The sequence below is a fragment of the Crassostrea angulata genome, unplaced genomic scaffold (assembly GCF_025612915.1).
Source record: "Crassostrea angulata isolate pt1a10 unplaced genomic scaffold, ASM2561291v2 HiC_scaffold_90, whole genome shotgun sequence".
Lineage (NCBI taxonomy): Eukaryota > Metazoa > Mollusca > Bivalvia > Ostreida > Ostreidae > Magallana > Magallana angulata.
In genome coordinates this window covers 45,815-62,168 of record NW_026441645.1, presented here as the reverse complement: position 1 = coordinate 62,168, position 16,354 = coordinate 45,815, and the positions used below count along the sequence as shown (strand labels likewise).

Here is a 16,354-nt window from a genome sequence, read left to right as displayed (position 1 = left end):
GAGAAGGGTCAATCATGGCCGTTTCATCAATCAACTCTCACTTTTGATTCCATTAATTTTCGATTGTCTATGATCATGAAAAATCATGTGTTTGTTTAGATTTAATGAAAATTATCCAGTCCGGTACAGCGGCTAACAATCTCGAGTTTGTGGCACATACACTACTCATTTGTATATCTGACATGGAGCAGAATAAAAACAAGGAGAGAATAAAATAAATTGTAAAAAAGTAATCAATAGAAACAAAGCAAAAATGAATTAAAGACTGCATATTTTGGCGTTTTTTTTTTAGAAACAGAACAGAAATTAATTCTAGATTATATAATTTGAGTTTTTTTTAGTAATAATTGAAAGCTTTTAATATTTTGTTTAGTAGTTACATAACACTGAACAACTACTGTAGCACTAATATCTGTTTTATTCGGACTGATAAAATTTGCTTCGGACTGGCAGAACATGCTAAGTCATCAGTCCGAATGACTGATAGAATTTTCTGGTTTTCGGAAACTCTGCCATATTATTTTAACATTTAAAGAAAAAAATATTAAATGAGTATTTTATATTTCATAATATTTAATTTATTACGTAACCATGTAATATTATTAATTGTTTATTACTTTTCTGTTATCATGATAATACTGTAACAAAATTCAGCTTGGCTGTAGTTGTAAAGCACTTTCTTTACAAACCAAAAAAAAGTTTCGAAAAAAATGCAAATTGTTATGCTCCTATTAAAGTGTATTAAACACGCAGCTAATCTTGTAAATCTGATGATTCAGATTTTAAAGGAAAAAATATTGATTTCAAGATATTATCTTTTTACAGATGTCAAGTGTCCTTGAAACAGGAACCAGCAAAAGAAAGATCATCACAATTAAAGATCAATCGGGATCGATAGAGATAAAACTTTGGGGAAATATGGTCAACCTGGCCATGGATTGTGAACTTGACCAAACAGTTCTTCTTTCCTGTCTAACACTAGACCTTTACTTAAACCGTGCAAGTTTGAACTCGAACCCCTCAACAACTCTAGAGGTATAACCATACTTCATCTTTTTTAATATGGACATTATCCTGTTTTTGGGTAGTCTGAATTTATCATAAACTTTAAAGACTTTTCCACCATGCCTTGCCAATAAGAGCTAGACCTATGATAAGAGGGAATTCAAATTTAAAATTAACATGAAATCTACTAACCACAAAATGAATGCAATAAATATTCAACAATTTATACCCCTCATATAACACTTCAAACCTTACATTACCCACTTATTTAAAAATTTTACCCAGATGTAATGTTCAAAACTTATCCCCTGTCATGCACCTCTAAAGTTTTACAAACTAGTCAAAAAATTGAAAATTAGAATAGAATTTACTAGATGCTTTCAAAAACTTTGAATTGGAAAATGATGATGTGGTCACTATTTGGTAAGTATTACATCATTAAGAATTCTGCTGCAATTCTATATTTTATGATACTGAACTCTATTAGTTACAATATTATTTAAACATATGGACAATTGTAATTCTTCATGCTGATCCTTTGTAGAAAAGAGTGTATGCACATATTAAAAGATTAAGGGGACCAGTTCAATATCAATTAAGGACTCTGATCTTACAAACTTACTAGTCAGCTTAAATGTATACATGTCCTTATTTATTCAAACCCATTTACAATATCTGCAAATTACTGTGGTCCACTTCACATTTTCATTTCAAACTGCTAAATCCAAATTATACCCTAAAACCTTGAAAATTAGCCGGATTTAACAAAAGGCCGCGCTTAAAAATAACCCACCTATTTCTTCCACTGAAAATTACTCAAGATTTCAAGGTCATGCAATGACATCCATAGACATGTATTGTACCTGGTCATGTCTATAGATTTAAAAGATTGTTAAATAGGATGCCTCATCTAAAAAATTTAATTCAAAATTATCCATGCATATCATTATTATTTCTGTGTATATGAGTGTTAACCTTTCACAACAATCATTAGAAACAGCTTTGTTTAAACAAAATTCCAAATGATTTCTTTTTCTATCTCTTTCAGGTCTTGAATGAAGAAGAACATGTTAATGGCATAATTGAAGCTGCTTGCTTTGATGAGTAAGGGCAATTATTATTGATAATCTCATAACATTTAACACAAGGCGAATTGCTACAAATTTTAGTGTGAAGCACCTCTATGGTAAGATTAATCTATAATGTGAAATTCATGGCTCTACCACCTCCAGGGCATCATAGAAACATCCAAATACTAGTATGCGAAAAAGCCAAAACTTTCAAAAATCTTCTATACTTCTCCCACACATATGAGGAAAAACACTGAATGCATGGTTATGATGTCCATGAAACTCTCTACCAAAATAATGAAATTTATGGCCCCTTGGTGAGAAGTTCAGGCCCTAGGGTGGGGCCACTATGGCCATATAGTAAAAATGCATTAAAGCTTAGAAAATCTTCGTCTCTATGCTCATTTAGTTTTGTATCAAATATATATGGATGTCTTGCACATCTGTAAGGAAAACTGAATTCATTATTTTTTAGACTAGCAAGCCCTCTACCATAATTATAAATTCTATGTCCCTTCAGGTAGGGCTTCTGACTCCAGGGCCAGAAAAGTCAAATAGTGTCAAGTCCATTCAATGATTAAAAAGCTTCTTCTTTACTTCCGCTGAGTCTGCATTAAAAAAAAAATGACTGCATATTAACCAAGAAAATAAAGACCTGTTTATTTGATGATAGTTTCCTTCTGGGTTGTAGGGATAGCGCTGATTAAATAGAAATATGGCGGACAGTGCCTATTTACGAGCAATGTTCAGCTTTAAGATATTGTGAAAGCATTTTGAAAGGGTTCAAGGGGAGGGAGTTTTATCAATTAATAGAGTTATCTTCCCTTCTTCATATTTAGTAACTAATCATTCAATATAAATCAAATGTAATTAAGGTGACATACTATTTATCAAAATAAACAAAAAATCAAGTGAAATTTATCAAAAATTTCTTTCCCTAAATTGTTAACACCTCTATTCAATAAATCAAAACTTATCACAGTTTACAATTTGAATTATTTTAGAGATGAGCTATCCATCCTAGTGAAGGATCATTTATGGAAGATGGAGGGACACCTCATGCAAACAATATTCCCATTGGGTGAATTTTCTCCCAACATGATGCTGAAAGCTATCACCAGAGGAAGGAATATTGTGGAGATGTAAGTTGTAAAAATTCAAAAAACTCAATTAAGTCATCTTTCAGTATTACAATTGTTGAAATACACATAAGTTCTGACAGTTTTAAAAGACTACCAATCCAAAATACTATCTATCACAGTATTTTTATTAGCCCACCTTTGTAAAAAGTCACTTACAGTAAACCAAGCTTATAATCAATGCTTAAAAATAAGTCATTATCAATAGGGTAAAGTAAATTATCCATATATTTAAGCAAATTTTGAGGTCCTTGGTACTTTGATATAAACATCTTCTACAGTATTTTATATGCTTTTTATAGATATATCGAACTTGATACACTGGTAATCCCATGGAAATCTTTACAACTCTTTGCTTGATTGACATCAAAATTTATACATAACTCCTACAAAGTAAAAATCCCTTCTTTGTTTTGAGGTCACATATCTTAATGTGTTAATGAATTGAATTTGTATTAACATAGGAGTGTCATTTACTTTAAATATTGAAAACATTTTGCTTGATGTAGATCAAACTTGATAAACCAGTAACTCGTATAAAGTACTTGTTCCTGATCTTAAGGACAAGGTCATGTTTAAACCATTTTTATGCCCTCGCCCTATGCCTATCAGCCCTTTCTGTCATTCTGTCATTCCATCATTCACTTTCTGATCATTACCTCAACAACCCTTGGGCACATTCAACTCAAATTTAATATATTGCGGTGTCATATTAACATACAGGTTGTGTTCCAATATCGTTCTGGTCCGATGATTTTTCACAGAGTTATGCTTCTTAAACTTGAAATTTAGAAATTCACATTCTGATCATTATCTCAACAACCGTTGCACTCATTCAACTCAAATTTAATGTATGGATGACAGATGTGTCGCAGAAATATACAGATTGAGTTCAAATTTAGTTTCGGGCCGATGGTTTTTGACAGAGTTATGTCCTTAAACTTTCAAAAGAATGAGAAAAAAATGACCATTTTTCACTTCCCACTCATTTTAAAGGATATTTCATATGTGAGTTTTTTTCACGAAAAAATACAGGTTGCGTTCAAATTTTTCCAATCCAATGATTTTTGACACCTATACCTCTTGAACATTGAAAAAAAAAAGGGAAATTCTTTGTTTCCACTTTAACATTTGAAGGGGTGCTTATATAAAACTGATAATTCATATGTAAGTCATTTTCTAGAAAATACAGTTCAACTTTGAATGTGGTTCCGGTTCAATGACTTGACAGAGTTATGCGTCTTGAACTCTGAAAAAAATGACAAACTCTCGGTTTCCGCTCTCTACCTTTTGAAGGAATGCATATCTAAAGCGGATATTTCATATGGGGGTTATTTAATAGAAAATACAGGTTGAGTTTGAAATCGGTTCTAGTCTGATATGCCTCTTGAACTTAAGAAAATTAAGTAATTCTCAGGGATACTAACTTCTTTTAGAATCAAACAAATGTTTCCATTTAAAGTTTTGGCTGCTTGCGGGGGCATTTGTGGCGTTACAACACATCTAGTTTCAACATACAAATTATTGTCAGCTCACTCTTTTAAGAATCCTTTGCATCATTCCCATTTAAGGTGATGTATGGGAAGTCTATAATTAAAAGTACATTTTAACTCCTTATTTAAAAGGTTACAACATCATTATACTTGTACATTTATTTATAAAAAAAAACATACTTAAGTTAAATTCTAATTGTCTACTTCTTTTCCTTCTATTGATAGATCATCAATTGAACTTGCTGAAGAGGAATAAATTGTCATGACGGATTAAAAGTTTGCTCTACTCAAGACATACTTTGACGGACTATGGTCAAGATTTTTTTTTTTTTCTAATTTCTAGTTTTCATTTCAACTACGAAATGTTCAGCTACCATTACACTTTTCAAAGAAGACTGGTTCTTTCATTTTGATTTTGAAATTTTTAAGTAAGCACTAAAATCTTTGGTCAATTTTTTGTGAAATACAAATTGCCTTTGCCCTTTCTCTGTTAAGGCTAAAATAACTAATGTTCAGCTACCATCAATCATAATTTTAGATATTTTGTGAATTTCTGGGTTGTTTTTTTTTTGTGAAATACAAATTCCTGTTGCCTTTGTTAAGGCTAGAATAACTAATGTTCAGCTACCATTAAACTTTTCAAAGAAAACAGGTTCTTCGTTTGAATTTGCTCTCCAGAAAACATAATTTGATGGACTATGGTCAAGATGTTTTTTTGTTTTCTTCTTTCTTGTTATAATTTTAATTTTGAAATGTTTAAGTAAGCAGTGCTTAAAATCATTTTTTCAGATATTTTGTGAATTTTTTGTGAAATACAAATTGCCTTTGACTTTTTTGTGAAATTCAAATCGCCTTTGTCTTTACTCTGTCAAGGCTAGAATAACTAATGTTCAACTACCATTAATCATATTATTAGATATTTTGTGAATTTCGTGCGGGGTTTTGTGAAATATGAATTCTTGTTAAGGCTAGAATAACTAATGTTCAGCTACCATTTAACTTTTGAAAGAAAACTGGTTCTTCATTCGGGTTTGCTCTCCTGAAGACATAATTTGATGGACTATGGTCAAGATGGTTTTTTAGCTCACCTGAGCTGAAAGCTCACGTGAGCTATTCTGATCACATTTTGTCTGTCGTCTGTCTGTCCGTCCGTCCGTAAACTTTTCACATTTTCAACATCTTCTCAAGAACTACTAGGCCAATTTCATCCAAACTTGGTACAAATCATCCTCAGGCAAAGGGGATTCAAAGTTGTGAAAATTAAGGGCCACACCCGTTTTCAAGGGGAGATAATTAGAAATTAATGAAAAATTTCGAGAAATTTTCAAAAATCTTCTTCTCAAGAACCAGAAAGCCCGGAAAGCTGACACTTGTGTGGAAGCATCCTCAGGTAGTGTAGATTCAAAGTTGTGAAATTCATGACCCCCGGGGGTAGGGTGGGGCCACAATGGGGGGTCGAAGTTTTACATAGGAATATATACAGTAAATCTTTAAAAATCTTCTTCTCAGAAACTAAACAGCCAGGAAAGCTGAAACTTGTGTGGAAGCATCCTCAGGTAGTGTAGATTCAAAGTTGTGAAATTGATGACCCCCGGGGGTAGGGTGGGGCCACAATGGGGGGGGGGGTCGAAGTTTTACATAAGAATATATAGAGTAAATCTTTAAAAATCATCTGCTCAGAAACTAAACAGCCAGGAAAGCTGAAACTTGTGTGGAAGCATCCTCAGGTAGTGTAGATTCAAAGTTGTGAAATTCATGACCCCCGGAGTAGGGTGGGGCCACAATGGGGGGTCGAAGTTTTACATAGGAATATATAGAGTAAATCTTTAAAAATCATCTGCTCAGAAACTAAACAGACAGGAAAGCTGAAACTTGTGTGGAAGCATCCTCAGGTAGTGTAGATTCAAAGTTGTGAAAATCATGATCCCTGGGGGTAGGGTGAGGCCACATTGGGGGGGGGTGTTAAAATTTTACATAAGAATATATAGAGTAAATCTTTGAAAATCTTCTTCTCAGAAACTAATCAGCCAGGAAAGGTGAAACTTGTGTGGAAGCATCCTCAGGTAGTGTAGATTCAAAGTTGTGAAAATCATGATCCCTGGGGGTAGGGTGAGGCCACATTGGGGGGGGGGGTGTTAAAATTTTACATAAGAATATATAGAGTAAATCTTTGAAAATCTTCTTCTCAGAAACTAATCAGCCAGGAAAGGTGAAACTTGTGTGGAAGCATCCTCAGGTAGTGTAGATTCAAAGTTGTGAAAATCATGATCCCTGGGGGTAGGGTGGGGCACAATGGGGGGGTCGAAGTTTTACATAGGAATATATAGAGTAAATCTTTAAAAATCTTCTTCTCAGAAACTAATCAGCCAGGAAAGCTGAAACTTGTGTGGAAGTATCCGCAGGTAGTGTAGATTCAAAGTTGTGAAAATCATGATCCCTGGGGGTAGGGTGAGGCCACATTGGGGGGGGGGGTGTGTTAAAGTTTTACATAGGAATATATTAAGTAAATCTTTAAAAATCTTCTTCTCAGAAACTAATCAGCAAGATGATTCTTATTAATTGTTAAAACTTTGGCTCCAGGACAATTCTTCGGCCTCACAAGAAGGTTCAGAGTTTGATGTAGCTAAATATCCCATTTATAAACAATTGTAAAGGATCTTTTTGAGAACTGCAACACTCAACATGTGATATGACTATAAAATTGAAGCAGGCAGCTATTTTTTCATTAGAATCTTTTTGTATTACTGTATTGAGTTATTGCCCTTGATTTATTGATTCTTGATTATTTTAATTAATGCATCCACTGTTAACCAATTATTGTGATGATTATTTTTATACAATAATAAATATTCAATGTATATAAGTTGTTCTGCATAAGAAGTTTTGGGTAAGGCCGGATTAGTTTGTTTATTTTTGATTTCCAATTTTTAGATACTATGAATTATTTTAGGTTGGCACATATATAGGGACAGTGTCTATTGCATTTTGATGAGCGACTGTTTAGGGTTAAACTTGAACAGGTATGGATAGATTGAGTGTGTGAACATCCTTGCTATATCTAATCTACGTGTTTTCTAACCTTCGATACAAATTCCTGCCCTGTATCGCATTAATACAAGTGTGCAGTCATATCTGCTTGTATTGGTGGTGGTTGCGGCGGAGCACTAATGTATGGTCATCCCTGCTGGTGTTCAGGCCTTACTCTAGCGCAAGTGTGTGGCACTCCCTGCTTGCGTTAGGTTGAGCTGTTGGCGCAAGTGTGCGGTCATCCCTGCTTGCGTAAACGTTGGTACCTGTTGAGTTGCGTAGGTGTGCAGTCATCCCTGCCTGCGTAACGTTGAGTCCCTATATATGTGCAGGAGCGGTGATTAAAGTCTGCTCTTGTAAATATTGGCAGCAATCAGGGCTATCCGAGTTCCAAGGGGGAAAAATGGATTTTATTTATACAGGATCTACATGTATTATTGTACATTGTCCAGATTGTTTGTATTATGACTCCATTAAGCTGACTTTATCATACCTAGTGTTCCTCAGGTGAGCGATGTGGCTCATGGGCCTCTTGATTGTTTTCTAATTTCTTGTTTTCATTTCAATTTCGAAATGTTTAAGTAAGCAGTGCTTAAAATCATATCTTCAGATATTTTGTGAATTTTTTGTGAAATACAAATTGCCTTTGACTTTTTTGTGGAATACAAATTGCCTTTGCCTTTACTCTGTCAAGGCTAGGATAACTAATGTTCAACTACCATTAATCATATTATTAGATATTTTGTGAATTTCTTGCGGGGTTTTGTGAAATACGAATTCTTGTTAAGGCTAGAATAACTAATGTTCAGCTACCATTTAACTTTTGAAAGAAAACTGGTTCTTCATTCGGATTTGCTCTCCTGAAGACATAATTTGATGGACTATGGTCAAAATGTTTTTTTTGTTTTTCAATTTCTTGTTTTCATTTCAATTTCGAAATGTTTAAGTAAGCAGTGCTTAAAATCATATCTTAGATATTTTGTGAATTTTTTGTGAAATACAAATTGCCTTTGACTTTTTTGTGGAATACAAATTGCCTTTGCCTTTACTCTGTTAAGGCTAGAATAACTAATGTTCAGCTACCATTAATCATATTTTCAGATATTTTGTGAATTTCTGGGGGGGGGGGGGGGGGTGTGAAATACAAATTCTTGTTGCCTTTACTTTGTTAAGGCTAGAATAACTAATGTTTAGCTACCATTAAACATTTAAAAGAAAACTGGTTCTTTGTTCGGATTTGGTCTCCTGAAGACATAATTTGATGGACTATGGTCAAGATGGTTTTTTTGTTTTCTAATTTCTTGTTTTCATTTCAATTTCGAAATGTTTAAGTAAGCAGTGCTTAAAATCATATTTTCAGATATTTTGTGATTTTTTTGTGAAATACAAATTGCCTGTGGCTTTTTTGTGAAATACAAATTGCCTGTGGCTTTTTTGTGAAATACAAATTGCCTTTGCCTTTACTCTGTTTAGGCTAGAATAATTAATGTTCAGCTACCATTAAGCATAATTTTAGATATTTTGTGAATTTCTGGGGTTTTGTTGTGAAATACAAATTCCCGTTGCCTTTACTTTGTTAAGGCTAGAATAACTAATGTTCAGCTGCCATTAAACTTTTGAAAGAAAAACTGGTTCTTTGTTCGATTTGTTGGAGTCTGTAAAAATCAAATCTGTACTGTACTACACAAAACAGTGCAAAATGGAATGCTTCACACATTTTTACCTATCCTGGCCGGAAGGAAACAAAAACATTAATTTTCAACTTTTTTGTTTTGAAAATTGTTTATTATTCAATAGAGACGCTTTAATTACTTTGTTTTAAAATCGATGCACGCATTCTCGAGATTTTTGGGCTCCAAAGTACTGAAGCGAGAGTCCGCGTAGCTCAGTCGTTAGAGTGGTGGACTTGTGTCCAGGCGACCGGGGTTCACTCCCCGAGTGCCGAATGTTATTTTTTCTTTTAATTCTGTTTTGATTTAATACGATTTCATCTATGAAATCATGAATTTTAAATATTTATGGTTTTAATTTTATCAGAAATTTCAATAAAAGCGCCTTTTGTCCAGCAAACAAAAGAGCTCGGTTTCAAAATACCGTTGAAATATATACAAATAAATGTGCATGCGCTCTTATACTGTTTCGTATATCCCTGAATAAGAACTAATGAACTACATCATATATTATATTGACAGTCACATTGTCAAAAAAATAGCCATATAGGCTTCGTAAAATGACGTTAAATACGCCATCAGTGAAAATTAAGTTACGAAGATTTTACACAAAATCATTATTTGAATGTTGAGCATTTGATTGTGAATTAGTTTTAAAACAATTTGATTAAAATAAGTCTAAGAACAATTAATGTTAAGGTCAATTTTGCTTCATATATTCATTTCACCATGGATCGAACAGAAATTAACCATGCATCGGACAGTTCTATAATAAAATAAAATTTAAAAAAATCAAAGTACTGAAAGTACTGAAAAGCGCTAACCTAGCTTGGTTCTAAGAAAATTTACTGTGTGCAAGCGTAGGCGGAAATGAGCCTTATTGAAATTTTGGTTTATGTTTAATGAATATCAATTTAAAGTATCGAGGGCCAGATTTCTTTAAATATATGTTACTTTCTGAAGATGATGTGATTTAAAGCTGAACACGATTTGTATATGGATACTTGCCTGAAAAAAGATATGTTAAAATTACAAATTATACCTTTTGAACAGTAATTTATCACAGTTTTTGACATTTTCTTGCAAAGAATCGATTTTATTTTTCTATATTTTAGCTTCTGAATACGCACTATATTTTTTCATCACTGCGTAGCATCCCGTGCTGATGTACGTAAGCCCCGCAAACCAATCGTATCTACTCGGCCATTTCCGTCACCCAGATAACTGGTTCCCTATACCTCTTACCAGTTTAAATGATGTATATTTCTGCCCATAGAGGGCAGTTATTCCTTGCACCGGAAATAGAAGTCTAACGACAATAAAGCGCTGAGCTATGCTTAGCGCTTTAAAAATGATTAATGTAAAGCATTTTCCTCAGACCACTCAAAATTCGAGTTTTATAGATACTGCCTTTTTAATCCAAAGTTCCAGTAGGTGCTGGCACGATAAATAACCCCTATGGTTCATATTTCTGTAAACGGAAGCCATGCATCGGACAGTTCTATAAGAAAATAAAAATATATATATAAAAAAAATGATTAATGCAAAGCATTTTCCTCAGACCACTCAAAATTCGAGTTTTATAGATACTGCCTTTTTAATCTAAAGTTCCAGTAGGTGCTGGCACGATAAATTACCCCTATGGTTCATATTTCTGTAAACAGTAGCACTAGTCTAATTCCTGACTGTAGATTCAAGGATTTACATTAAAACAAATCTAAATGCCAATTGAATAAATTTAATTTTTCAAACCTCTGTATTTTCCCATTAAAACCAGAAAATTTTCTTATTTTTAATCTCTAATGTATAACTGTGCGATGCTTATAGTATTGTCCGATCCATGGTGAAATAGCTATATAAACACTTTATTTATTTCCTTTATTTCATACCTTTAGAAGAATTTCGCTAAATTTTCTCGAATAATTAAGCAAGAGTAAAATTTGTAACTTTTAAAACAAGTTTTATTTATATCTGGACTTTGAAAGATAAAAATCCAAGGGTGTCCGATGCATGGTGAAATCCACAAGATTTCTCAGATATGACTGGATAGTTTTTCTTTAAATTTTCAGGGATGATAGATAATGATAATATCTCCAGGCGTTTTCTTTACATTTTGTCAAAGTTCATTTTCAGTCGTCCATTTCCTGTCCCGCAACAAAAAGCTTGTCGCATCGAGATCTCTAAAACGATAAAGACTTTAACATCCAGTCTTTATAGTATGATAGACCGTGTTTAAACTATTTTGTTTTGTTCGTCGTAACTTCCGGTCGTCACCGGAAGCTCTTCAAAAATAATTTTTTAAGCATTAAATATTCTTTACATAGAATTGAAATATATATAAATATTTACATATGTCATCTATCCGATGTTAAATAAACAACAACACTCTACTTCCGGTGAGATATCTCAATTATCTCGGGTAGCTTTATAAAAGCAAATTTTTGTACCCTAGATATCTTAGAAACTGTAAGTGATCAAGACACGAAACTTACATGGATGATAGACATTTGATTGAACATGTGTTAAAACGGTTTCATTTTGTCGACCATCGCTTCCGGTACACACCGGAAGAGTTCAAACAAATTATAAGCTGTTTATAAGTTTAACTGTTTTCCTTTGATAATTTCAGTTAGCTCTATAAACAATCATGTACGATAGGCAAGTATGCAATCAATATTAAATTTAATTTTCATTGAGCACTTCCGTTTGTCCGTTTCCTATCCCGAGACAAAAAAAACTTATTTTGCCGAGATCTCAAAAACGGTAACGACTTGAACAACCAAACTTTCTGAAAGACCTATGTATGTAATGTGGCTAGTGGATAAATGTACATTAGGTGTCCAAAAATTATGTATTCATTTATAGTTTCGGCATAATGAGTATAGATTAAAATGATTTGAAAAAATGAATTGTTTAATGATTGTCTTCTTACTAATCGAAAGTCAACACTAAAAAATCATTTTTATTATAGGTGGTGTACTTTTTCCTTTTTGTGTATGTCTACAGATACAAGTCTTTTGTCTGTCTTAGATTAAGAAAAACCTCCGAAGTTAAACACGAAAATATACACAGGACCGAGTGACTGGGACAAGGTGTGAAAACTGACCACCTGTGGGGGATTAAACAGATGTAAATACCGATCGGCGAAATACAATGTTAAAACAAAATGACTGAATTTTCACTTTTAATAAAAAAAAAATCATTACGGCAGGGTCCATGGGGGTTATAATTATTTAAAATCTTAAGTTTATAAGTATTTACAAAGAACTACATACATGATTAATTAATCTCTCTCTCTCTCTCTCTCTCTCTCTCTCTCTCTCTCACACACACACACACACACACACACACACACACACACACACACACACACACACACACACACACACACACACATAATACAAATGTAGTTTATAGCGACCTGGTGCATTCTTCTCTATGTACTTAATGTTAATACTATAAACATCATTATAAAAATCAATATCAAGTACCTAGGATGAGTAAGAATCCCCTGTTGACCGGTTGCACCCGATGTGTATTTAAAAGTGCCAAAGATGGAACTTTCAAATTTTCAGCGATTTACGATTTTATCTTTAAAACGATCGATTTTCTGTTTTAATTTTATGAAAATTATTAATCACAATGATAGCGCTTTTTGTCCAGTATAAATATACATGTACTGTGGTTTCATTAATATTCAAGGGTATCAATTTTTGTGGTTAAAGTGAAAATCACAGTTTCAAGGATACGTAAATTCGTGGCCAATGACACTATCAATACAAACTGTTAGTAGAAATTGCACTTCAGTGAACATTTATTTTCATGGATAAACTTAACAACGAAATCCATGAAAATTGGTATTCAACGAATATTGATGAAACCACAGTATGTCTATTTAAATTTTTTGATCGTCACTTCCTGTCCCGAGATATATGTATCAAAGATTTCATGTTTTTGTTTGATCACGATTTTTTTCAAAAAATATCAATTAGAAAGTTAAAAATTTCACTGATGATTATTACTCTTTATCCGCAGTGCCCTTCACACTCAGAAAGTCCATCGTAACTTCCGGTCGTCATTGAAAGAAACAAAATTTTTCACCTTTTCTTGTTTTAAAATATTTTTTCAGTCATGTTACCATACAGACCCTATAATGAATGGAGAATATGTATTTTTGTTCTAAAATCTATCCACGTTAGAGTGTAACACTTTTGTCCAGACGACCCAGGTTCAATCTCCGAGTGCCGACTCTTTTTTTTCCCTTAATTTTGTTTCGATTGAAAATATTATCTCTAAAATTGTGGATTTTACTAATTTCCGTTTGAATTTTATCATAAATCACAGTAATAGCGCCCTGTTGTAGAATTAAGATATGTCTGTTGAAATCTTTAGAGAGGCTTACTAGAATTTTAGAAGGTGTTGAGAAATAAAAGAAACTATCTCGACAGCCTTTTTAAGGTCCATTCAAACGGAAGACCTCTCGTTGCTCGCAACGAGATTGCATCTAGTTTATAATTATTTTTTGTGTATAATTAATCCAACCATTCTCCTACCTTGCTTCGCCACCACAAGTTTTTCCCATCACAACCATAGTCATAAAGGATCTCTTCCCCAGCTACAATGTCTCTCTTGGCAAACAAACAGAAGTATTCCCTTCCATTAAACACTTTAAATTTCATGGTGGAGTTTGCATCATCCTTGCCATCATTTACAAACTGGCAGATATGGTCGTTCACTCCTTCAGCATCAATACTACATAAAAAGAAATCAACCTTAAATAAGAAGCATATAATTACTGTATTTTTGCTTGACTTAGAATTTTTATAGTTATTTCTAGAAACATAACTACCCTACATGAATGTTAAAATATTACATTTAGCTGTAGGTCTGTATCTCCTGGCCTGAAATTTTTTTTAGATAAACGTTGATTAGATTTTTTTCACATCGGGAGCTACAGACCTCCAGCTTCAGGTAAATATGTATTAAATCATATTACCAAAGTTCCTTTCCCTTATATCTATAGAAAAATATTTTGTTTTCCGTGCTTCTCTTTAATCTCTCCTCCCCATCCTGTCCTTTTAATGTTTCTCCTGCATACTGCAGGAGAAAATCTCCACTTGCATGAATAGTTGTGCTAATAACTCCAAAACATACATTAAAATCAAAAGCACCTGTGTGAAAGCATTGTATAAATGCAAAGAAAACTTTTGGATTCATAAACATCCACATTAAGCCCCTTTCATAATTGGTGCACAAGTACTTTACAACACTTTGAGATCGGAATTTTTAAGATTCCTACAAGCTCTTTCATACGTTGCACAAGCTCTCGCCTACGTTGCATGATGTCTCGCATTCGTTGCATGCGTTTTAGTGCTCACATCAAGTCTCCTCAAAATAGTGGACATGCACACTATTCAGACACGACCAAATGCAATCCAAATCATCGCAGTGCAACACGCAAACAATAGTACGAGTGTTTTAAAAAAATATGTTGATTTCTAAAATTGTCTGACTTTTCAATAGCAATAATGTTGTGATTGTTTGATTTCCTATGTTTCTGTCTCACTTTTCTTTCATAATTTTGAATCATAGATGGTTAAGTTGGTTTTGTAGTATAAAGAGAATCAAAATGACTAAATATTTTTGGTTTAATCATGTTTGTCTACATTGTATGCTCATTTCGGCGTTTTTCGTTCCTATGAAATCCCGTGTCACGTGACTTTCCAATCAGATATTAATAGAATAATCATATTGAGGTAATCATAAATGCTGCTGCATCCTTGTTTCTTCTTGGGCAGCATATTCTCTCGCTTTCAACAATGTCTACTGGAAAGCGTCGGAAATAGGCAGTATATACCCCTCCCCCTCCCTGACTCGCACGAGGATTTGTACCATGGAAGTTCAACGCATGATTGCACGTCCCATTGCATTGGCGCATGTCCAATCGTCCGATCACCTGGTCTCTCGTGCGATCCTATCCCATTATCCTTCAACAGCCCCTTTCACTGGAGATCAGTCGCATTTAGACGCAAGATATATCCTAAGATTTAATGCGTTTACATCGTTTACAACGCACGCTTAGATCGTACTAATACTTTTTCAAATGCGTTTATTTCGGCGACAGTTTAAGATTCATATATAATTTTATCAGTCGCACGAATATTTTGTTGCTTCTGATCGTGCGCCAATTGTAAAAGAGGCTTTAGAACCACTGTTTGGCCTGGTCATCATCTCTTGTAAGATAACTCAAATATCTATCATTCTGATAATACCGGTATACACTGCCAAGGGTGTTCGGTCCACTTTGCTCCCAATCAAAAAGTAATACAAAATAATCATGTAATGACTATAGATCCTATATACCTAAATGTGTATAAGTATAGAAAATGTTAACTTACAGATAGACAATATATATATATATATTTAGATTTTTCAATCATTTAATATTTATCCATCTGATCTGAATACTATTTTTCTAACAGTAAACTATTATCCAGTAGAGTAAAAATTCTTAACATATTAAGTACTTCAACATTCTCTTATATCTTTATTAAGCTCTTCTTGAAAAGAAGATTGATATAGTCTTAAAATAGTCACAAGAATCATGTCCTTTAAAATATATACATATATATACCTTTGTAGTCGGATAGGTATTTTACATCAAAACCATCTTTATCTAGTCCTGCTTCACAGAAAAATTTTGCTTCAGCATCTGGTGACAGGCGACTTTTCTGTGAAAAAAGGTTCCTTGCATTAGAATTAATAAGAAAACTTTCTTTAATGTAAATAACATATAAATATCTTTTTTATTAATTTTAAAAGAATTCTGATAACTTATTGGTGACAAGTGGTTAAAGTGTATCAAAGGACAACATTTTTATCAAAATTCAGATATATAATAAAAATGTTATGTCTTCAAAACTAATGAAATATTTATTAAATAAACAAAT

At 33.2% G+C, this 16,354-nt stretch overlaps 1 protein-coding gene across 1 annotated transcript; it reads left to right on the top strand.

Moving 5' to 3' along the window:
• The first annotated feature begins 831 nt into the window (after window positions 1-831).
• On the top strand, window positions 832-5,596 carry LOC128169040 (uncharacterized). Its single transcript, XM_052835206.1, has 4 exons — window positions 832-1,035; window positions 2,054-2,109; window positions 3,080-3,217; window positions 4,933-5,596. The coding sequence occupies exons 1-4, from the start codon at window positions 919-921 to the stop codon at window positions 4,961-4,963; spliced, it is 342 nt and encodes a 113-aa protein (XP_052691166.1). The 5' UTR covers window positions 832-918; the 3' UTR covers window positions 4,964-5,596.
• Window positions 5,597-16,354: the final 10,758 nt, after the last annotated feature.

What these genes read in the sequence shown, in the direction of transcription:
- LOC128169040 (XM_052835206.1), top strand. Translation starts at nt 919, where the DNA reads ATGGTCAACCTGGCCATGGATTGTGAACTTGACCAAACAGTTCTTCTT. An exon ending in ACCCCTCAACAACTCTAGAG is followed by an intron (nt 1,036 to 2,053) that starts GTATAACCATAC and finishes TATCTCTTTCAG; the next exon opens with GTCTTGAATGAAGAAGAACA. An exon ending in GAAGCTGCTTGCTTTGATGA is followed by an intron (nt 2,110 to 3,079) that starts GTAAGGGCAATT and finishes GAATTATTTTAG; the next exon opens with AGATGAGCTATCCATCCTAG.